General features: G+C 38.9%; 1 protein-coding gene across 3 annotated transcripts in view; it reads left to right on the top strand.

Moving 5' to 3' along the window:
* Nucleotides 1–17084, top strand: part of pygl (phosphorylase, glycogen, liver) — a 126027-nt gene extending 108943 nt beyond the window's left edge. For 2 of the 3 annotated variants that reach the window (XM_048600216.1, XM_048600215.1), the window contains 5 exons: nt 4908–5049; nt 8261–8468; nt 10979–11113; nt 15930–15996; nt 16809–17007. In XM_048600216.1, coding sequence (XP_048456173.1) covers nt 4908–5049; nt 8261–8468; nt 10979–11113; nt 15930–15996; nt 16809–16970 — 714 coding nt within the window. In that variant the 3' untranslated portion in view covers nt 16971–17007. Of the gene's footprint in view, nt 1–4907; nt 5050–8260; nt 8469–10978; nt 11114–15929; nt 15997–16808 lie in introns of all 3 variants that reach the window. The other variant, XM_048600214.1, reaches the window with a different exon arrangement.
* Nucleotides 17085–25554: the final 8470 nt, after the last annotated feature.

Genomic DNA, 25554 nt, shown 5'->3' with positions numbered 1-25554 from the left:
GTGGCCAGCCACGATGCCCCCTTAGTGCAGGTGGGCTAGGATCGCCTCATCGATGGAGAAGCTGCCGAGAACCCAAATTTGCCTCCAGCGCCACCAACATGAGTCCACGCTGGGCCCACTCGCCACTGCCAATGCAGTCACCACAACTGAGCTCTGAGATTATTCTTTAACTCCACAATTGGCAGTGGATATTGGCATTGTTAGAGAATTGGCTCATTGGCATGCAACTGGGGATAGGGGTTCTGTTTCAGGATGGCAACCTGTGACAGTGAGTTTCCACAAGGATCAGTGCTGGGACTGCAATTGTTTGCAATATGTATTAATGACTTGGAGGAAGGAAGTGAATGTACTGTAGTGAAATTTGAAGACGACATAAAATAGGTGGAAAGGCAGTTGCAGGAGGGATATAAACATGTTACAGAGAGATATTGATAGTTGAAGTAAGTGGACAAAATAAATTGGCAAATGGAGTGTTTTGGAAGGGAGAACAGAACTACAGAATATTATTTAAAGGACAGAACTGCAGAAAGCTGCAACAAAGATAGACTTGGGGGTACTCATGCATGAAACATAGAAAGCTAGCACACATTACAGCAGGTAATCAGAAAGACTATTAGAATGTTGACCCTTATTTCAAGGGGGTTGGAGTATAAGAGTAGGAAAATCTTACTGTAAATGTACAGGGGGTTAAGGGACTATAGTTTTGGTCCCCTTATTTAAGGAAAGATATCATTCCATTGGAGGCAATTCAGAGAAGATCTCTGGTATGGAGGGATTGTCTTATGAGCAAAGGATAAACAGATTGGCACTTAACTCACTGGAAATTAGAAGAATGAGAAGTAATCTCACTGAAACATATAGAATTCTGAAGGGACATAACAAGGTAAATGCTGAGAGGATGTTTCCCCTCATGGGAGAGTATAGGACTAGAGGGCAGTTTCAGAATAAAGTGTCACCAATTTAAAACTGAGAATGAGAAGAAATTTCTTCTCTGGGAGGGTTATGCATCTTTGGAATTCCTTGTCACAGAAAGAGCAATGGGAGCATTGTCCTTGTGTATATTTGACGTTGAAATAGATAGGTTCTAATTCAGTAGAGGAAGCAAGGGTAATGGGGAAGGAGCAGGGAAGTGGATGTTAGTAATGTGGGATTAGCCATGATCCTGTTGAATGGTGGAGCAGGACTGAAAGGCCCAACAGCCTACTTCTGTTTCTATTCCTAATGGTTTCATGGACACATGGAGCTCATGCAGCTGGCAACATTTCCTACAGATGTGGTCATCTAGGAGACTGGCACGCTGTGTGACCTCTCGTGTTATAGGTGATACGTTCTGTTCAACCAAGCTACGCTGCCACCATGTCTTAAAATTATTACCCTTACATTAACACTACTTTGGATGGTCCTGATTTCCCTTATTCCTGGTGCTTTATAGTTAAATCCAAGTATAACTACTTAGACCCAAAGAATTGGGGTTGTTTTAGGAGCCAACAGCAGATGACTAAAAAGCTGATAATGGAGAAAATTGGTTATGAAAGTAAATTGTCAAGACGTATAAAAACAAACAGAAAGCATTTCTATGGATAGATAAAAACAACAGGGAGCTAAATTAAGTGTGGACCCTTGGATGATAACTGGGGAATTAATAACGGAAAACTGGGAAAAGACAGATGATTTAAACTAATCTTCACAATGAAAGTCATAATAAACATCCCCAAGGTAACAGATAAGCAAGGTGTTAATTGGAGGAAAGATCTTATAACAGTTCCTATCGCAAGAGACAAAGTACTTGACAACTTATTGGGACTAAATGCAAACAAGTCACCAGGACCTGATGGCCTTCATGTATGAGTTTCAAAGGATGTGGGTGCAGAGGTAGTGCAGGCACTGGTCGAAATATTCTACAAGTGACTGAATTCTTGGAGGGTTCCAGCAGGGAGAAAGCAGGAGTATGGTAGAAGGCAATGATGCTCATTTAATGAGCTGGTGCAGACACAATGGGCTGAATAACCTCTTTCTATGATTCTATGTATCTGCAAGGTACTGCTAAGCATTCAAGACATGAATTAAATAACCGTGGTCACAGGTTACAACTTGAAATCTCAAAGACACTCCTAAGGACTTTTAAAACACCTCTTTTATTATTGCTCACTGATGCCCAGTTTGGATTCCATCAGGGTCACACAACTCCTGACCTCATTATAACTTGGTTCAAACATGGACAAAAGTGCTGAATTCCAGAAGTGAGATGAGAGTGACTGCCCTTGACATCAAGGAACCCTAACATGACTGGAATCAGGGGAAATCTTTCCACAAGTTTAGGTCATACCTGGCACATAGGAAATGGGTGTGGTTGTTGGAGGTCATCCATCTCAGCACCAGGACATTTCTGCAGAAGTTCCTCATGTGAAGGTCCTAGGCCAAACCATCTCTGGCCTTTCAATGACCTTTCCTTCATCATCAGGTCAGATGTTCAATGATGATTGCAAAATGTCCAGCACCATTTGAGATTCCTCAGTTATTAAGCAATCCATATCCAAATGCAACGAGACCTGGACAGTATTCATGTCACACAAATACCAGACAACGACTACCTCTAATAAGAGACAATTTACCCACCACTCCTTGATTTTCAATGGCACTACCATCACTGAATCTCCCACCATCAACATCTTGAAGGTTCCCAATGATCAGAAATTCAACTGGACTTGCCATATAAATACAGTGGCTAATGGACTAGACCAGAGGCTAGGAATACATCATCAAGTAACACACCTCCTGCCTCCCCAAAGCTTGTCCAGCATCACAAGGCACAAGTCAGAAGTGTGACAGAATATTCCTTACTTGCTTGGATGAGTGCAGCTCCAATTACACTCAAGAAGCTTGCCACCATCCAGGACAAAGCAGCCCATTTGATTGGCACCACATTAGCAAACATCCACACCCTCCACCACCAATGCTCAGTAGAAGCATTGTGTACTATCTACAAGATGTACTGCCAAAGATCCTTAGACAACACCTTCAAAACCCATGACCAATTCCATCCAGACAGACAGCGGCAGCAGATGCATTAAAACACAAGCACCTGCAAGTTCACCTCCAAGCCAATCACCATCCTGACTCAGAAACATATCGCTTTTCTTTCAGTGTTGCTGTGTCAAAATCCTGGAAGTCTGTCCCTAACAGCACTGTAGGCCTGCCCACAGCACAGGACTGCAGTGGTTCAAGTAGGCAGCTCTCCACCACCTCTCAAGGGCAACTAGGAACAGGCAATATATGTTGGCCCAGCCAGCAACACCCATGTTCTACAAGTAGCAAATTCTAAAAATCATCTAATTTATACTGGGTGCTCTCCTTTGAGTTTGTCTGTGTGTTTGATGTCACATCTTTATTATTTTCCAAGTGTTAGCAAGTAATAAAATTGCTTTTCATTTCACTAACAAAAACCTTGTAATTGGTCTTTTAATTAATTCTGGTAAACTAACAAACAACATTTTTATTTGAGGTATAGCTGCGTGTTAAAAAGAATTTAAAATCTTTGTCACTCCTTGCAAAATTTGGACAATCTTGTGCAAATTGTCACCCTGGCTCTTATTTTGCAAAAGAAGGGAGCTCCGTATTTCTGAGAGCAGATTCCACTCAGGGTTCCCTCAGAAATTCAGAATCATACTTCCTTTCTGACAGTTCTTTCATAGTGATGCACTGTCAGAGGATGGCAATTCATTATCATTTATCATGGCATTCAGCTGCCATAATCTGAAATTTAAAGGTTGCTTGGGGCGGGTGGGGCGAGAGGGTTGGGGGGGTAGTGGTGCCGAGGAATAGACTGTCAGAGAGGCAGCAGGGGAATAGGGTACCAGCCTTGTAGGGTGCCAGAGATAATATGCCAGATGAGTAGGAGGTAGGGAGCAAGCCAAGTAGTGTGTCAGCTGAGGGGTAGAGTATTATTGGGTACACAATAGGATTCCAGGTGGGTAGAATGCCAAAAGTGAGGCGTAGGGTGCCAAGTGACTAGGATGCCAGAGTGCAAGGTGGCAAGGTAAGTCTAAGGAGGGGGATCCAGTCCAGGATGGGAGACTGGAATGTAGTTGGGGATAATGATGGGTCTGTTAAATAGCTATTCAAGATTTAGACTATGTACTTAACACCTAATTTCTTCTGAGTAACTAGTCTAGTCATTCCCCCATATCTGGGAGAGATCCAATCTTGAGAACGCGCGATGATGATATTTGTGTGAGTAGGTTTAAAAATAAATTTAAAATTGTGGAAATGCAATTTTTGCCATGAATGTTGATTTTTGTTTTTATTTCTATTTTGGTGCAGATAGGTGAATTCACAATTCATGATTTTGCAGATACAGAGGATTTACTACACTTAATTTCATCAAATCCCTCCAAAATCTCCAATGTAAATGGAGACTTTCGGAGAGTTCCAGGCATAGAGGAATTGCCTAACGGAAGATTCAATTTCCCAGGCAATTCCTTTGGAGTGTGCTCTGATGGGGATTCCACATAGTGCCCATATAATACTTCCACCTATGCTGGAATAACAACTTCCTAGCCATTGGAAAATCTGAACTATAATCACAGCCAAACAAGGGGGTTAAAATGGAGATCTGATTCACCCCTCCTCATCTGGTTGTGACGCAGCCTAATATTTGAACATTTGATTTATTTTCATTCAAACTTATGGATCTGTATCATTTATAAACTAGTTATGTCATGGAAAAGTCAAACAAAATTTAAAATCTAAGTTTTAATTCTATAAATCTGTTCCTTTTGTGGAATATTCTCTACATGAAGCTTCTTGTATGTCTTAAACTAATGCAATTACTGTTATTCCTGACTAAAGTACGTGTGTCGAACGTTACCAGTGTTTCTTTTCTAAGTTTAAACATGCTTCTTTCCTAGGCTGCTCCTGGTTATTATATGGCTAAATTGATCATTAAACTCATCACATCTGTGGCACAAAAAGTGAACAATGACCCTATAATTGGTAACAAGTTAAAGGTTATTTTCCTGGAAAACTACAGAGTCTCACTGGCTGAAAAAGGTACTGCTGACAAGGAAAAGAGTACGATAGCACTTTGTACACTGCCACAAGGGTAGAAACTGACAAATTTGCTGTAGAAATGGTCACTAAGTTTTTAAATTGCAGCCAAATTGAACATATTAATAAAAGCAGAATAGAGGGTGTAGGGAGAGAGAATAAGCCACAGACTAAGTTAAGATCAATTGGTACAGTCTCACTATCAACACCAATTGATCGCCTTCAAAATCTACTTTCATTCCTATTTCTGATTTTTCATTTCATATCCATCCATTCTTTGATTTTTTTTTTCTTTCTTCATTCACGGGATGAAGGCATCGCTAGCTAGGCAGCATTTATTGCCCATCCCTAATTGCCCAGAGAGCAGTTTAGAGTCAACCACAGAGTCACATGTAGGTTAGACCAGGTAAGGATGGCAGCTTTCTTCCCTGAAGGACATTAGTGAGCCAGATGGGTTTTTCTTATCTAATCTTACTTTTGTTCTCTTTGTAACAACTCATTTTACAATTTAATGAATAATCTTAGAAGTTTTTGTGTGAATTAGTAAGAGAGCCAATAACCATGAGGCATAATTTTAAGTTAAGGAGCAGGAGGTTTAGAGAGGGGATTTGAGGGAAAGAAAATTACCTAGAGGGCTGTGGGTATCTGAAACTCACTACCTGAAAGGGTAGAGGCAGAAACTCTCAAGAATTTACGCACTATTTAGATGAGCAGTTGACACATCATGGCATTGTACGCCTTTGGGCCAAGTGCTGGAGGATGGGATTAGAATAGATGGATGTTTGATGACCAGTGCAGACACAATGGGCTGAAGGGCCTCTTTCTATGCTGTAAAGACTCTAACTCAAATTATTTGTAGGCTTCAATATATTTATTTTCAGTATTATTGTTTAAACATATGAAGATTAATTTTCCACTTAAAATTCCCTAGTTCATGATTTCCTGTCCTTTAATTTTAGAAGTTATTTAGAAAAAGAAAGGAGCTGCTGGTATGAAATTTCTCAAGGTGTTTACTTTATGTGTGGGAGTTGCGAAACGAAAAAAATCATTGTGTAATCAACTGAGTTATTAATATAAGCACTGAAAGATGTCAGAGAAATTGTGTGTTTTGATTGCAATCATAATAGTTGATCTTTGATTCGATGGTCATTAAATTTGCTGTCATTCAAAAACAATGACGTATTTAGCAAAAGGGCTGAATTTTGCCAGAAATCAGCTGTCAATTTTGGCATGGAAGGTTTCTCATCATGAGCTGTTGCAAATTTTCTCATGTTATCTTCCCAAATTAACCTTATTGCCTATGCACGACGACCTTATGGCATTCCCCTACTCGCCGCAGTCGATATACTACTACCAGAACTTCCCAGGATTTCTAGCACTGGCACTCTCTTTAAAACCGAGCCATGCACTTGGTCAAGCACTGGCAAGTCTGTAGCTTCCCTGCATGGTCCCTGCAGGTCAGTTGCTCAAGACATGTCAGAGAGAGGGAAACTGGCACCCCACTTTAGTGATGGGGATCTGAACATTCTGGTGGGCAGGGTGTGTGTGTGGTTGTTGCATTGGAACATCCTTTAAGATGCTGGTCTCTGGTGTCCAAGGTGAAGGGTCGGAGGAGCAGGCAGTAAGCTAGAGTCACCAGATCAGAAATTCTCATTATCTAGTTTCTATCAGGCAGGTGGGAGAATGGAAAAACTGCAGATCAATACGGTAAGACAATGTGATAATGAGGATGTTAATTCATGAAAGAATTGCTCACTTGCAAGTATCACATTTCCCTGTTCAATAATTGATTGGAAAATATGGCTTTTTGTTCTCGCTGTCAGGAATCTCCTTACCACTCATCTCACGTAATTCACCCAATTTTCTAAACAAGGCTCATGCCATTAAGTTTTGCCATCTACATTCCCATTTATCAATATTCCAATTGATACACTTGTTTATGCCTTGCACAATAAATTTGATCAAACATTACAAACATACTCTTTCACTCGTGATACATTGTTACTTTGCAGACATAGCCTAACCTTTGTATACCCAATAAGGATATTTATTAAAACCTGGCACATACAAATACAGAATTACATGAGGGACATTACTTAATGCCTGTATGAAAATATAATAAAAGGGAGACAAGTCATTCCTTTATATAGTTTCCCTATGTTATAATTTGGTAGCAGCCTAAAACCAAAGGTGAACGTAGAAAGTATCTTCAAAGTATGAAATATCTTTTAATGTGAATCTTTGCATTTAAAATGGAAGAATGAAAACAAACAGACAATGATAATATATTGTTATGTGCCATCGCAGGATTAAAGGATATGGGTTGCACTTGCCTGGATGAGTGCAGCCCCAACAACACTCAAGATACTTGACACTATATCCACAAGCATATACTCCCTCCACCACTAACGCTGAGTAGCAGCAGTGTGTACTACCTACAATATGCACTGCATAAATTGACCAAAGATCCTCAGACAGCACTTCCAAACCCACGACCACTTCTGTCTAGAAGGACAAGGGCAGCAAATATATGGGAACACCACCGCCTTCAACTTCCCCTTCAAGCCACTCACCAACCTGACTCGGAAATATATTACTGTTCCTTCACTGTAGCTGGATCAAAATTCAGGAATTCCCTCCCTAATGGCATTGTGGGATTGCAGCGGTTCAAGAAGACAGCTCACCACCACCTTCTCAAGGGCAACTAGGGGCAGACATTAAATGCTGGCTGGCCACATCCAGTGTCCACATCCCACAAACAAATAAAGAAAAAAAAATTTATCAATTTATAAATTTATCCAGAAGTTCCATCTATGCCACTTGGAGAAAGACTCTTTGGATCTTACAATGACAACATTTGTCAAGTCAGTAAACTTTTTTTGATATGTGCATTTCTTGATGTATGCAAGTTATATTGATCATGAGTCATCTTCGAGGTTTCAAGGTTGAGAAGCTAACACTACTGGATGTTGCTGCCTGGCAAACCTAGCAGTATAAAATTCCACTCCTTCAATGAGAACTCACAGACTTTCCAGCTCATAATTAGTACATTTTTGCTCCTGGTATTGAAGACCTGGTTGTTATATAAATGCCAAAAAATGACTGTGCGCCATCAAATTATTAGGCCATTGTTTCCTTCAGCCCTCTCTGCACAGAGTTCAGATGCATTTTACTCTATAGCAATATTAATCAATTTTAACTGATCTATTTACAGTTATTCCAGCAACAGATCTGTCACAGCAAATCTCCACAGCTGGCACAGAGGCTTCTGGCACAGGAAATATGAAGTTCATGCTGAATGGTGCCCTGACTATTGGTACTATGGATGGAGCAAATGTGGAAATGGCAGAGGAAGCTGGTGAAAAAAATATGTTCATTTTTGGCATGAAGGTTCAAGACGTTATGGATCTGGACAAGAAAGGGTATGTTTGTAGGTAACCATGAGAAATTACTTATAATGTTAAATAATAATGGAAGCAAAAGATGAGCAGAACAGCAAAAGTACGCAACACAAATATTTATTTTTAAATTACTATTGATCTACATTGCTATTAATTCCAATCAATTATCTTGATGTATAAAAATTAATATCATAAAGGATATGTTTGAGCAACAGCTTATTTAAAGTTGGTGCCATTGTTAATAATTTATTGGTAATTAACTGGTAATTAACAATTGTTCTTATTTATAAGCTGGTCGTTAAACTTAATCATGATGAAACTCAATGATGCTTTGGGACTTCATGAGGTCTGCAGTCAATGTGAAAGACATATCCAGTTATGATGGTGGTAGTGTCTGTGACGTCTGATTCAGTGAGTATGACTGTGTTGGGCCATTGCTTGACTAGTCTGTGGGTTAGCTCTTGCACAAGCCTCCAAATTTAGTGAGGAAAACTTTGCAAGGTTGATAGTACTGGCTGTGTCAATGTCATTTCCAGTGCCTAGGTCAATGCCTGGTAGTCTGTCTGATCTTATTCCTCTTCTGAAGCAGTTTGTTGCAACTCAGTGACTCGCTGGGCCATGTGCAGAGGGTAGTTAAGAGTCAACCACGGTGGTGTGGGTTTGGAGTCACAAGTATGCCAGACTAGATAGGGATGGCAGATGTCCTCTCCTAAAGGGCGAGAATGAACAAGGTGGGTATTTACAACAATCAATGTTAGTTTAAATAAAGATGCAATGACTATCTAACAGTAAGGGTAGGAGGCAGGAGAGAGGAACTGAGGGGAGAAGGAGGCATAAAAGTAATGGATCAGTAACCAAAAATGTGCATGTGAATTAACACTGAGCAATTTCAGAATTTATTGGTATAGCAGAAATTAGAGCAGTCAAGTCAAGGTTGTAAAGAGATAACAAGAAAGACATTGTCATTTTTTTCTTTGTATAAAAGTATTCTGTAGTGGTATGAAGTTGACTTGTAGACAGAGTGAAATCAGTTTGAACTAATGTTTAGGTTTCAGAAGAATTTTCAGAGTGAAAGGATCCTGGAAGCATTCAAGATACAAAGTTTCCGTCAGTGCACTGGTGGGGGCTGTTCAGAGGGCATGAGAACAGTGGAAAGTTGACCATTTTCCAAAAAGATTGACGTAGATGCCCAGCAGAGGTGCACAGTTGCGTTTAGCATTAAGTGTGCATCCACAAATCTGTTATAATAGCAAAGGGATTTAAATGAAAGGATCAAAAGATTGCCAGTCCAGAAGGAAGGAAGGTGAAAGGTAAACCTATTTGATAGTGCAAATGAGGGAGTTGGTTTGAAGAGAAATGAATTAGGAGTTTAAGGAACTAGTCCAGTCTAATATAGGGTGTTGCAGGAATCCAGAGGACCAGTAAAGCAGAGCAGAGTCAGTGGCTACAAGGAACCAAGACAAAACCATAAAGTTGAGAGAATTTAATCTGAATGAAGGAGCAGAAAGCTGAATCAGAACAGGTATTGTAATTGAAGCAGTCCAGTAGAGAATATAATCTCAGCAGAAAACAGTGGTGGAGTTCACATTAAAGCCTAGAATCCATTGGAACTGAATCAAGGTAACCAAAGCCCAACAGAACCAAGAAGTCCAGAGGCCTTTGAAATCAAAATTGAGTTTCAGCTCAAAGCACCTGCAGAAACACAGAGCAAGTGGATCAGAGGATGACATGTTCTATGTAGACTGAACTTGCAGATTGATTCAAAATGTACTCATTATTAGGAGCGGGAGATCTTAAAATCTAGAGGCAAGTGAATTGAGAGAAAACAGCAATGAATTGTTATCTTTTGGTTTTTTTTCAAATTCTTGTTTTTACTCTTAAGGATTAATGCTTCAGATTGTGTTCATTCATGGCTTCATTTTCCTATTTCTGTGCCGTTTGTGAAACTTTCCTGACCAGTTTTGAAGGTGATAAACTGAGAATAGTTTACCCCCTACAAGAGAAAATAAGAAGCCTTACATTCAAGAGTTGCATTGGAAAGAGCATAAAAATAATCTAGTATGAATAAGAACTAAGTATAAAGTCCTCTTTGCATCAATTACAAATTGACCTTTCTGCACTGTTTGCTTTTTTCAGTACTCCTATTCTTTGTATATTCCTAAAACTTGTATTTCTCCTTCATTTGAAGCACTACTGTACAGGATCTCTTCTAATTCCTGATACTCTTAATAATACTTAAGATTTAATGAAATACTGATTATCATAGTATGGCAGGAAAGTATAAGCAGTAATGGGGTGGGCTAATCTTGAAAAGAAGTACACAAAATGATGTGCTAAAATTGTGAATAAAATTTAACTAGTAAATGGAAGAAATGTGATTTTCCTCCTGAAGCCAATTTCATAAAATATTTTATTTAATATCTATTGTTGTTTCTCAAGTTGTTATTTCTGCAACTTCAAATGCATTTGATGGTCTGACCTGCTCAAGATATCAGATTATTCGTTGCTAATTTACGTTAATATTTTTTCAGATACAATGCTTCCCAATATTATGAAAGAATTCCAGAACTGAAAGAGGTGATCGATCAGATTGCAAGTGGATATTTTTCTCCAAATCAACCTGAACTTTTCAGAGATATTCTGAATATGCTTTTTCACCATGATAGGTAATCACTGAAGCCCTATTTATACATCATTAATGTTTTATCTCTTTTATATCTGTTTTTGCCAGATATGAAGACCTGATTCTATCTCTCCGAATACTTTAGCATTAACCAGTTTCTCTTTACTCATTCCCAGCTTTTCTCCTCCTTTCCTAGGATCCCTACAGTGTGGAAACCAGCCATTTGGCCCAATAAGTTTACACTGTGAGTGTCCCACCCAGACTCACCCCCTTACCCTATCCCTGTAACATTACATTTCCCATGGCTAATCCACCTAGCCTACACATTCCTGGACACTATGGGCAATTTAGCATGGCCTATCCACCTAACCTGCACATTGTTGGACTGTGGGAGGAAACCACAGCACCTGGAGGAAACCCACACAGATGCGGAATGTGCAAACTCTGCACAGTCGCCCGAGGCCGCAACTGAACCCGGGTCCCTGGCGTTGTGAGGCAACAGTGCTGGCCGCTGAGCCCCTCTGCCACCCTAATGTGTTTTGAAGTGGATTGCATTCAGCTTCATGGTTCTCTTGCTACAGGCCTCACAACTTCAAGTAGGCTTTAGCACCTAATTATCAATGTTCCTAATTTGTTTTGTACATGTAGCTGACTTTTGCCTACTGTCAGTTCCATCTCATGTCCCAGTGGCGGTTCAGCCACTGGGACAAATCCTCCAGTGTCATGTCATGTTGCACGTGTGCTTCATGCCACCTTCTGCACGTTGCCTGGACAGGAGACAATCCCATATCTGACACACATCACTCTCACCCATGTAGGTCCATTAGCAAAACGGTTGTACGCTCACCCTTGCTGATCATTTCTTACGGGACTGCAACCAGGCCCTTGGATAACTCCATCACCACTGATCTCCTTGTGACCTCTGTGCAAGGAGATCTCCTCTTGCCATCCCTTGCCACAAGGATCTCCCACTGATCGTCTAGTGCCTTGAGGAGCACTTGCAGAGATTCATCGAACAGAGAGTCCATTTTTGGACTGGCTCCCTCCATTTGTCCAGCCTCAATTATGCCTGGCAACTGGAAAATGAGAGACTGCTGCAAGTTTCTCAGAACATTCAAAAGGGAAATTAGAGAGTTATGTTCAGATGTACTTTCCTGCCAGGAGTTAAAAATGATACTACTGGCACAATAGTTACCAAAATGGAAAATATCTCCACTAGCTGTGCTCCAATATGCCAGTGGATTCAGTGTTCCTAACAGTTTTCTTGCAATGAAAATTTACTGACACAGGTGGATCGCCAGTTACTACTAAACCAATGCCAGCATTTTCTTTAAGCCCTCTCTCACTGGACAACCTCGCCTAAACACCTCACTCATAAACCATAAAATCCAGCCTGCCCAAGGAGGAGTGATAAGACTTGTGTTGATAGAAATAAAAGGCTACTCTCCCATAAATCACAAGAGCAATAGCTGAACTATTTATGAAGCTGAGATTGTTCTCCTTAGAACTGAGTTGGTTAAAAGTGTTAAAAATCATAAATAATTTTGAGAGTAAATAAAAAGAAACTATTTCCAGTGGCAGTAAGGTTACACGACACAGATTTCAGTGATTTGTGATCTTGAATTAGAGTAGGTGTACTCCAAAATAAGTGACATTTGCTAATCTTGGGATTTTGCAGCAGGCCAGCACTGCCTAAACTAATGATAGGAGCTGATTCAATATTAACACTCCAAAGAGAGCTGAATAATTGCTTGAAGAAAAATAATTTACAGGTCGATGAGGTACGAGCAGGGGAATGGGATTAATTGCTCTACCAGAATTGCAGAGGTGTAATGGCCTTTGTTTGTGCTGTCTCAATCCATGATCCTAACACAAAGATTGTGTTATAGCCTGCAAATATTTTGTATACACACTACCTTGAACGTCTTCTAAAAACTGATTGGTCCACATGTTCAACAAATCAACAATCATCCTTGGAGTTTTACTCTACTCCAACAATTCTGCACTAGCTGTTGCTCCACCTAACTTGCCACAACTTCTGATCCTGGCTTCTCCAGAAATGTGGAACACAGCATTTGTTGAAGAACTCCAGTACAGCACTATGGCATCAGGGAAATGCCAAGGCAGCCCCTTCTTACAGCACTAGCTGCCATCTAATTAAGTTTAAACGTCCAGTGTGAATCTCAATGCATGGTGAATGGAGCAAAGAATGTGCAGCATAATGGGGTAGTTAGGTGGGTGAAATAAGTGGATAGAATAGGAGTTATAAACTGGTGGGAGACAGGTGGGCAAAGCGGCAGGCAAGGCAATGACTAGCCAGAACTAGGGTAGTCAGATAGGTGTGGTAGTTCAGTTTTGTCAGGGAGGATGTGTTGGTCTGGTGCTCATGTAGCATTTTAGGAGAGTTCATTGGGGTGAGTCAGATGGTCAGAGCAGTGGCAGGGTGGGATAGTCAGTTTGGGTCAGAACAATGGCAGGGTGGGATAATCAAGGCCTGGGGTTAGTTGGTGGATCAGAGGTTAAGTGGGAAGATTTAGGGACACGGTGAGTGATTAGAGGGGTCAGTTTTGTAGCTAGTTACCCAGGAATTAGAGTTGGATTTTTCTTGACAGAGATCTTTGTATCCTCCTTAGACACATATGAGGTCTCAGAAGGCTGGAGAATAAGCCAGTGTTGTTCCATCGTTTAAGGACAGCAACAGGGATAAATAAGGAAATTATGGGCAAGTGAGCCTTAACTCAGTGGTAGAAAATTATTTGAGAATATTCATAGGGACAGGATTTACTCGCATTTGTAAAAGAATTGACCTATTAGGGATATTCAGTTTGGCTTTGTGTCACTGAGGTCACAAATTTGATTCAGTTTTTTTGAGGAAGTGACAAAGATGATGATATGGGTAGGACAATGATATTGTTTACATGGACATTAATTACTAAAGCATTTGACAAGACCCTCATGGTGGCTGGTCCAGAAGATTCAATCACATGGGATCCATGGTGAGTTGGTAAATTGGATACAAAATTAGTTTGGTCATAGAAGATGTAAAGAGGGATCTTGGGGTGCAAGTCCATAGCTCTCCGAAAGTGGCAACATAAGTGGATAAGGTGGTAAAGGCAGCATCTGGCATGCTTGCCTTCATCTGTCAGGGCATTGAGTATAAAAGTTGGCAAATCATGTTGCAGCTGTATAAAACTATAATTACTCCACATTTAGATTACTGTGTGCAGTTCTGGTCGTCACAAAATAAAGACGATGTGGAGCCTTTGGAGAAGATGCAGAACTTTTGGAGAGGATGCAAAAGAAGTTTACCAGGATGTTGCCTGGAGTGGAATTATATTAGCTATAAAAAGAGGTTGGACAAACTTGGATTGCTTTTGCTAGAGCATCGGAGGCTGAGGGCGTTTGGAGTATGAAAATTATGAGAGGAATGGATAGGATGGACAGTCGGAGTCCTTTTTCTCAGAGTGAGAATGTTAAACACTAGGGAGTATAGGTTTAAGGTGAGAAGGGGAAAATTTAAAGGAGTAGTATGAGTCAAGGTTTTTTTTTATACAGAGGGTGGTAGGTTCCTGGAATGCGCTACCAAGGGATGTGATAGAAGTAGTTACAATAGCAATATTTAAAAGGCATTTAGACAGACACATGAACAGGCAGGGAATGAAGAGATACGGACTACATGCAGACAATTGGGATCATGGTCAACACAGTCATGGTGATCTATGTTGTGTCTAACATTTCTTGCAAACTATTCAGGGTGGTTAGGTGGGTGAGGTCAGTAGATAGGGTTGGTGATGAAAGTGGATAAAGTTGGCAGATGGATGTGATAATAGGTTGAAGGGTAGTCATATTGGGGTCTAGTTAAAGAGACAGTGCGGTTGTTAAAGGGTAAACAGTTCTGGTCAGCCAGGATTAGTCTGGTGAGTCAGAAATTTTTGCAGAGGGACCCAGAGAACTGGGGAATTACCAGTCAGAAGTTCAGTTTCCACAGAGGTCAGCATGTCAAGACTTTTACAAAGTTTTGATGTGCATCTTGGGATCTGAATAACAGGTTAATGGTGTTATTATAATTGAAGTTTTATGTATGAAGTTATTTCATTTTCTAGTTTGTTACCACTATTTAGTCAAGTGACCAGTGAAATTCCTCAACTACAGTAGCACTGGAATTTAGGCGAGGACTAAACTTTCACCTCTCAACTTGCCTCTGTGCTGACTTGGTCTGAAATCACAGCGTCATCAAATCTCACATGGAGTTCACCAATATTTATAGCAAAATTGGGGCACCATTGCCAATGCGGAAAAGACAGGGATTTTGGGTGCAGCCAAACTGAACAAAATTAAAAGTAGAAACACTGCACAGCCCAAAAAGTAAATTTGATGCTTTGCCTGTGATCAGTGTTCATATAAAGTGATATTTAAAAAGCTTCTGAGCCACACCTCCACCAGATTGTAATCCTGAAGTTCATTCTAGATATTCCCTAATCAATCTATTCAGAGATGTTATTATGGAGCAAGTAGGACTTGAACCTGGGGCTTCCAGGCTCAGAGGTAGGTATCCTAAATTTGAAATAAAAGGCAAGTTTTTGGATGCTTAATGTGATCTCACCAGCTGTGTTTGAACAAATAATGTCTTAGCAGGAAAGTAGATGCAAGTGACAATCTTGTCCCACTTTCTACAGAATTTCAGAAGTGGAATAAAAAGGGTGCTCTTCCACTTCCAGATTTCCTAATAAGTGTTAAAACGCTGAACAGTTTCACATCTGTAATTTATACAGTTATTTATACTAATTTATAATTCAACTCTTCTTTGTGACAGCCTCCTTCTTTATTTTATTTATGTTTCACATTACTCTTTATCCCAGGTTCAAAGTGTTTGCTGATTTTGAATCTTATATCAGTATTCAAGAAAAAGTCAACCAGTTATATCAGGTCAGAATATTGCACTCCTACAGTACTGTTTATACATTTTGATATAAAGCCATACATAAAGCAGTTAAGTGATCTGGATATATCCTTTATTCCAGCATTGCTTACATTAAATTGGATAACAGCCTTATTTGGCAGTGGAAAATTATGTTTCACTTTATATTCAAGCAGGACATGCTCCACCAGCCATTATAACATAGGCAAAAATTTGGGCACCCAGATCCCACATCCTACAGTTTCCTGGGGTCAAGGAGAATTGAAACATGAGTGGCTAAAGTTTACATTTATTAGTATAGACCAAATGCACTCAAACGTAGGCTTATCCTTGTGAGACCTGAAATTGTGGTTCTGACCACCATCTTCAGAGAATAGAATTTCTAAACACCAGAAAAAAGCAAAGTACATAAATGCTTCTCTGTTTTCTGAATTGTTCCTAGCCCACACCTCTGAGCTATATTCAGTTGAAGCCTTAATATTACATTTTTGAAGTGCCAGTGTGTTTAGAAAACATGAGCAGGAAGTTGAAGTTAAAGGCCTAGGATAGCCACTATTCCTCAATTCCTTTGCAATACTTGGCTTGTGTGTGTGATGGTTACATCTATTTGCACCAGTACAGCTAAATTGGGGTGTATTAATCCTCTGTTTTACTTCCACTTCACAAAAGTTGAAAACTGAGCTAATGTTACCAAAAGAATTGATGCTTTCATTTATTAGGCTCCTCCGTGATAAACTATGTGAAAGTTCATAAGTAATTGGATAATATTTTGATAGAAAAAAAAACAGCAATTTTATATTATATCTATATATTTTTACAGAACCCAATAGAATGGACCAAAATAGTAATTAAAAACATTGCTTCTTCTGGGAAGTTCTCCAGCGATCGAGCCATTACAGAGTATGCCCGCGATATCTGGGGTGTTGAACCCAAATTCTTGAAGATTCCTGCTCCTACTGATTCGAAGGATACTTCAGTGTGAAGTTTTAAATACAATACTTTGTATAAAATTATAAGTGTAAAGAGGAAATATGCAGCATTTTGGCTGGCCTTTTTCAATTGCAACCAAATAAAACAAGTTAAGTTTATAATTTAATATTTTGCAATGCCTGAGATCGTTTGCAATTTACCATTCAGTAATTGCAGGACTTAATTTCCAAAGTAGTACTGCAAAGCAATTTTTTGCACATGCTTCTCATAAAAGCATATTCCATATTTTTACAAAATGTAGCTTCAACTTCAAACATAGCAAGAAGTTGCCTTTGCTATCCAACCACATTTTTATCTAAAAGAACATTTTGTTTTAACCTGCTGTTGCAATGCCATAATTTCATTACAAGCATAATTATTACCAGGTCCAGGTAACTTTTCCAAGACAACATTCTGTAGACACCTAAAACATTTTTAAATTTAATTTTCAATTGCCATATACATGAAATATTGTCATTATCTCCTGGGGTAAAACAATTTATGTTGTCATCCCTTTGAGAAATTCTTGCCTTGAAAAGATAATTCTCAATTCTGCTATATTGAAGACCTTTCCTGCCCTTTTGTTTTTGTTTCTCCTGAAGTGAAGATTTGTGTTGTCTTCCACTCCAAAAATGTTTTCAATTGTTTCTACTGAATACATTTTGAGACGTCTATATTCAATAGTCTGTTTAATGAATCATTGACCTTACATCTGCTGAGAAATATTCAGCCTTACAGCATGTCTTTTTTTTCTTCTTTATTCATTTACGGGATGAAGGCATCACTGTCTCGGCAGCATTTATGGCCCGTCCCTAATTGCCCAGAGGGCGCTTGAGAGTCAACCACATTGCTGTGGGTCCAGAGTCACATATAGGCCAGACCAGGTAAGGATAGCAGTTTCCTTCTTTAAAGGACATTAGTGAACCAGATGGGTTTTTCCAACAATCGACAATGGATCCACAGTCATCATTAGACTCTTAATTCCAGACATTTATTGAATTCAAATTCCACTATGTGCCATGGTCTCTGGAGTAACAGTCCAGCAATAATACCACTAGGCCATCACCTCCCCTTATTCAGGTGTAACAAGTAGCTTAGCAAAGACAAGGTCTTTGTGATCATAGATGAGTCAGTATTTCGTGATAGTGATCCTGCTCAGTCAGTAGCACTGTTAGATCTGAGTCACAAGGTTCAAATATCACGCCAGGTTGTAAGCAGAAAAATCAAGACTGGGGCTTCATCCTGACGCACAAGCTACTCTGCCTTGGTGCCTCCTCCAGCCCTACATCTAAAAAATTTATATCTTCCGCCTTTTTCAATATTGGCTTTTCCACTTGCTTAACTTTCCCCACCATTTTTTAATGGCATTAGCAATAAAGCACCAGAGTCAAAAGCAGAATTAAATGATAGTCACAGGTTTACATATGAACAAATACAACCTCTATACAGGAACAGATAAAGTGGGTTTAACTTATAATAATGGCAGTCGCATATTTTGTTAATTTTATGGTGACAGTAAATTGATTGAAGCTCTCTGAAAATTCCAATTATTCATGTATTTGATGTAAAATAAATCAGTTAGCTTACAGTTGGCCTCATCTCGTTGGAGTAATTTTCAATGCTTTATCCAAAAATATGGAAGAACATGTGGGAATGTCTGAAATTATGGGGAGATTTTCAACTCACAAAATCTCTGGAACTCATCCAATAATACTGGTGTGAGGCTCAAACCATGCCTTGAACTTTAAACTAGGCACAGAGTCCATTGCTAAATTTGCTCATTTTTGCTTTTGCAAAAACATGAATCTCCATAATAACTGAATTCATTACACTGAAATTCTTACTGACGTATAACCATATGAAATAGAAACACAGGTAGACTATTAAATCTCTCAAACCTGCTCTGCCATTCAGTAAGATCACAGTTGATTTGTTAGTATTTCAAAAATGCTTTCTCATCTACCCCGATAACCCTTAACTCCATTGCCAAACAAGGATCTATTCACCTCCGTCTTAAAAACAGCAACACCTTCTAAAACAGAATTCCAAAGTCAACAGCTCAGAGAAAGCAATTTTGACCTCTGTCCTGAAAGAGTGCCCTCTAGTACTTGATTGAAGCTGAAGACAATCTAGAGTCTTCTATAGGTTTAACATAAAGTCCTTGTTCTTGTATTCTCTCCACATATTAAAAAACATAGTTATTTGTATGCTTTATGAACTGCTTTCTCAAACTTCCTGTCACGTTTAATTACTTAAGCACATATACAACCAGTTCTTTCTGCTCCTGCACTCCCTTTAGAATTGTACTCTTTAATTTTACACCATCTACACATTTTCGACCAAAATGTAGCACATCATACTTCTTCAAGAACCATGTCTCCTATCGACTGGCCCGTTCCACTAACTTGTATACATCCTTTTGAAGTGCTACACTGCTCACAGTTTACAATGCTTCATACCATCTGCAAATTCTGAAATTGTGCATTGTACACCAATGTCAAGTTCAGTCATATCAAAAAAAAACCAAGGATTTCAGCATTGACCTTTGGGAACTGATCTACAAACCTTCCTTCAGCCCAAAAAATATTCATTAACACTCTGCGTTTCCTGTCACTCGGTCAATTTGTAGCCATGCCACATCAACGGTATTGTCCTGATCAACACTCTCCGTTACCCTTTCAAAAATCTCTAGCAAGTTAGTTAAATATGATCTTCTCTTAAGAAATCTGTTGGTTCAGACTCTTCAATTAACTCACATTTGCCTATTTTGTTTCAAATTATATTTTCTAGAAGTCTGCCAAACAGGTTGTCTGTAGTTATTTATCATCACACTTTTATTTGAACTAGGGTGTAAGATTGCAATTCTGCCATCCTCTGGCACCACCTGAGTCTAAGAATACTAAAAGATATTGCTACATATGCATGTAATTTACATTCTTAATATGCATTTTTAATTTACTCAGAATTCGTGGATAAATTTCATCTGGTTTTGTCAACATTAAGTCGAGATAGCTTATTCAATACCACCACCTCCTTATCAATTCTAAACCCTTCTAGCAAATGAATTTCCTCTCTTTCCCCATGATCTGGTGAGTAACTTCTTTCTTGATAAAGACAGATGCATTCATTCAGCTATGCCCTCTGCCTCCATATGTAAAATCCCGGTTTTGGTGCCCACTCCTTTTACTACTATTTTAGTATTTGTATGTCTATAGAAGACTTTGGGGTTCACTTCTAAGTTAGCTCTACATCAGGAACATCTGGATTTAGTTGCACTACCTTTGCCTTTCAAGAGAATATTCCTCGACTGTGCCCAAATCATCTCTCATTTGTTTAGCCACCATTTTTCCTACCAGCCTTTAACACCAACAATTTCAACCCAGAATCATTCTTACCCCCATTGAAACTGGCTTTCCCCAATTAATTATTCTTAATTTGGAATGTTCATTATCCTTTTCCATAGTCACCCTAAACTTTATGATAGAATGATAACTGTCCCCCAAATATTTTTCCATTGTTACTTGATCTACTCACCCATCTCATTCACAAGAACTAGATATAGCAGTGCTTCATTTCTTGTTGGACTGGAAATACACTATTGTAGAGAATGCTCCTGAATGCACTCTTGGACGTTTTGTCCCTCTCTTCCCTTTACACTATTTATCCCAGTCTATATTTGGGTAATTAAAGTCACGCATTATAATTTTTGCACCTCTCTAATTTCCTTGCAAATTGTTCTTCTGCATTTTTCTCACTATATTTATCACATTTCATGCTTTCACATACATGCACAGTAACCCTGATTTAAACTTTATTGCTTTCACCCTTAAGGTGACCCTACCTATTAACTTACTATTCCATATTTTAAGGATACCTATCTCTCCTAGTATTTTGTGTACCTTGGTATTCCAATTCTCTTAAGAATTCTATTGGCATTTCTTTTTACCTATGCGATGATATGTGTCTTTAATGAGGGACTTGTTCTGTCTTGTTGCTCTTGAAAAGAAGTGTTGTCAGCTAGTGCTAAGGTGTCTACTCCATGGAAAGCAGAGTAAATAGCTTTGGGTTTCTTTTAAAACTAGACAAAGGAAGCATGAGTGGGGGGAGTCAGGCTCACGCAAACCTAGGTTTTTACATTTTGCTTCCAATTGTTAAAGATGGGAGTTTTTGGAGTTGAAGCTACTAAGTCCAGTTCTCTCTCTACTGCTGCAAAGAGCTGGAGAACTCGCTCCACTGCTAGATTCATTCTGTTAGTGTCCCTTTGTCCTGGACTAGAGGAGATAGTAAGTGAGCTGTTTTGCTGAACTTGCCTTTGCTTATGGGATGCTGCTATATTGGAAATAGTGGATGTTGATAGTTAAAGAATGTATTATTTTGTTAAGTATTTCGATAAAGTTGTGCCAATTTTTTTGTGTGTTGCGTTTTAACTTGTGTAAGAATAAAAAGTGTGTTTTGCTTAAAGCATAGTAGTGTGACCAATCAAATCACATCTGGAACACAGTACCTTACACTTGCCTTTAAAAAGATAAAAGCTACGGTCTAGGTTATCTCCTTGATGTATTTTGATGGATTTGGCTGATCCATATCAAATTGGGAGCTCTTGTCAGGATCAAAATTTCTAATTCCAGATTTGCTTTAGGATTGGTGGGGCAGCATGGTGGCTCAGCAGTTAGCACTGCTGCCTCACAGCACCAGGGACCCAGGTTCAATTCTACCCTTGGGCGACTGTCTGTGTGGAGTTTGCACAATTCTCCCCGTGTCTGCGTGGGTTTCCTCCAGGTGCTCCAGTTTCCTCCCACAGTCCAAAGATGTGCAGGCTAGGTGGATTGGTCATGCTAAACTGCCTCAGGTATATGTAGATTAGGTGGGTTATAAGGATGGGTCTGGGTGGGATGCTCGGTCGGTGGACTTAGTGGGCCACAGGGCCTGTTTCCACACTGTAGGGATTCTATGATTATTGGAGTCATAGACAGTGAGTGTTGGTTTTCTCTTTTTGGGTGTTGCATTCAGTTGGTTTAAGTAGGATGTGCCTTGTGTACCACTTGGGGTGGTTTACAGAAGGTGAGTGAGGTATAGCTTTCAGAATTGGCAGACAAGCTGGAGTTGGAGTTGATTTTGTCCATGAGGAAAGGGGAAGTGATTTCAGCGATAGCTCAGCATTTACAATTGCCAGAAATGCAATTGGAATCTTTGGAAATAGTTAAAATTCAATTGCAAATGAAGCAAATTGAATTAGAGGCAAAAGCAAAAGACAGATACAAGTGCAGCAAAACAAAGAGCAAAAGAATTAAAACAACTTGTAAAGGAAATGAAACAGTTTGACTTATGATTAAAAGCGGAAGAAAAAGAATCAATAGCCTTACCAGAAGAAAGGGTTAAAGAAAAAGACGAAAGAGAGAAAAAGAGGGTTTTTAAACCTCAGAAGTTGGAACTGAAAAGTGAAAGTCGACTTAAAGTGGCAGAGTTAGAAGTGAAAGGTGGAATTAGTAATGTGGACAGTGACGGAGAGCAAACCCATCATAGCCAAAGGCCTAGTGGGGATCTGTTTAGGTATGTCCAAGCGTTACCAAGCAAAAGTATTTATTTGGTATCATTAACATCCACAATTATGTTCATTGTTTATGAGCCTTATATATGTGCTGCCCCTTGGTGACCCTTTAATATGTGCTTTGTATAACAGTGTCAATACTGACTGGCTTACACAATGTAAAAATGATTATTTGGGCACTCAATTGAGAAAGTTTCTATTTTCATGCATCTCTACAACTCACCATCTTCAGAATAAGAGAAAATAACTGGAAAGGCAAAGCAGAGTCATTTCTTCTTAAAGGGTAATTTCAGATTGTAATAAAGACTGAAAAATCAGACCACATGAATAAATTTGACTTCACTGCAATTGTTTTGATCCAACACAAATTAGGTTTTCAAAACCATTTTCCTTGTCTCCTTAAAATCTCAATCCCAAAGTTTTAGAAGAATTTATCTTTTGTCCTACTCCCTTTTTTAAAATTTATTTAATGTTTGAAATGAGGAACGGCGTACATTCAAATCAAGCACTTGGTGTGATCAGTCTCTGCCACATTTAGTGGCGCATGTATAACTGCTATGCCCAGCTCTGTTCCTGAACGCAATCTTAGAACAGCACCTCTATTTACCTTTGCAATATTCTTTACGGCTTCCTTACATTGACATTAATGCCAGGTTATGGTAAAACTATAAACTGCCTTTGCTGCAGATCCATGCCTATTAGCAACAGAATTGAGACTATGACAAATTATTGAGCAAAGATTTTCATCAGGGTTCTATATTTAAGTCCACCACCAAAACTTGAAAAACAATCCCATTCTTGAACTTAAGAGCTGCTTATATACTGTATTATGATTTAAATTTAGTATCAATAACTGTTGCAAACAATCACAATAAAACAAGAGATTATAGAGAAATTGTGCTATTAATTTAATCCATGTTTTGAAACCCAGTTTTTGGAAACAAAATGAATTATGTTCATTGAAGTTAAATATTCCCTGTGCAGTTGGACTTGCTGGACTTACCCACATTATAATTTGACCAACTTAATATTATTGATAATAACTAAAGATGAACTGTGTTGGCCAGATTAACTATTGTCCTCCATATTAAAAAAAACTTCAAGAGCTGTTTATTTAGGCTTCGATGCAAACAAATTACAGTGCACAATTATTTATAGCTGATGAAAAGAACATTTCAAATGTGCAAAATAAAGTTGTAATGCATACCACAGATTTGCACTGACATTGTCGGTGCCCATATCTAAATTCAATACCTGCGCACGGTCTTGATAAAGTCTCTGAAATAAAGAAAAATAAAATCTGGTTATTCAAATGCAGTCTTTGTAATGTGAATCCAATAATCTGCACCATCTTTCAGAAAACCAAACTTAATACTGAATTTTACTTATTTAACTTTCTGATACAACACCCACATCACTCGGGAAACAATGAACCAGTAAATGACTAATCCTATTTTCTATTTTGGTGAGCTTACAATTTATTATTCTGAATTGCATACAAAGTTTCAAAGACAAATCAAATTAGTCAATATTTACATCTCACTAAGACAGAAATACGCAGTTACCATAACATTGACAGAAATAGCAAATACATATTTTGTTCCAATGCTACATTGTTCAATCTCTAGATCCTTGTACTAACCATAGGTATCCAGTTACCAATGGTATGTTGTCTTTACTGCATTCAAACTCCCCAGAAATCATGCTGGCAGCAGATCAATTGGCGAGCAGTTGTGGAACTTGAAACATACTCCCATGGTCAACTTTTCCGAATGTCATATGCATACAGTGTTTGAAGAATCAGAAATACCTGCTATGCTACTTTACTAATATTGTACAGGGGTCTATGGAGATAGCGCTGGAGAATGAGACTAGCTGATAGCTCTTTTGGGAGCCAGTACAGACACAACGGGCCAAATGGCCTCCTACTGTACTGTAAATTCTATGATTCTTAGAGGTTGATCAGTTTAAGATGATATTGGACCTTACTGATTAGCGAGTGAGAGTCACAACAGCAAGCACTAGAAGACAAGAATGAGCAATTATGTCTATGTTAGTGAAATAAGTAGGAAAAGGAAAATCCAGTGTTCAAAATCTAATTACTGACAATTGAAACGATGAGACCTTTTAAGTTTAAGAGAGCCTCTGGAAGAAATCAATGTGGTCAACTTCTGACAATTACGCTTCCTTTATCACGTTTACCTATTAAGATGTAAACTTTATCTTTGAAGAATTAATATTCTAAATACATAAAATGGTCTATTAATCTAACTAAAAGGTCACAGTACTGAACTGTTAACTCTATTTCTCTCTCCACAGATGTTGCCGGACTGTTAAATATCTTCAGCATTTTCTGTTTTTAATTTCAGACTTCTGGCATTTGGAATACTTTGTTTTACACTCATCTATTTCAGAAGTTCACACAAAAGCGATCTTTGTCACCACTCAAACAATTGCCATATTTTTAAATGTTTTAGTTTATTTGCTCCTGTTGAACATTTCCAAATGTAGGCTACACATGTTTATTTGTCTGGGCTTGTCACATAAGTTCATGACAAATTACATTATTTGCCACCAGTGACTGATGTTTTTCACTGAGTGGCAAAATGACCATGCTCAGCGGGTGCCTCAAAGAAAGCAGTCCACAAAGATCTAGCAATTTTAAGCGGTGTGGATTTGACCTTGCCCAATGTTAGTTTCATTCTGGAATCAGTCACAAGAGAACTCCAGCATTCAGCACCAATAATGTCATCACAAAGCCAATGTGTAAACAGCCAATCACATTTGGGAATCTTCACTACAACAAACTAGGAAGTAAAAAGTAGTTTAAACTTTCCCTTTATGCTATTTTTACAGAGAGTAAAACAAAGATTGGCCACACACAGAGGATTAAGTTAAAAGCTGAAACATCAACATTTAAAAACTACTGAAACAGTTTCATGGATAGCAAGGTGTAGAGCTGGATGAACACAACAGGCCAAGCAGCATCAGAGGAGCAGGAAAGCTGACGTTTCGGGCCTAGACCCTTCTTCAGAAAGGGTCTAGGCCC

Source organism: Rhincodon typus, chromosome 8, assembly GCF_021869965.1.
Source record: "Rhincodon typus isolate 14 chromosome 8, sRhiTyp1.1, whole genome shotgun sequence".
Taxonomy (NCBI): domain Eukaryota; kingdom Metazoa; phylum Chordata; class Chondrichthyes; order Orectolobiformes; family Rhincodontidae; genus Rhincodon; species Rhincodon typus.
Note: the sequence above shows the minus strand (reverse complement) of the source record. Positions and strands in the feature narration are given on the sequence as shown.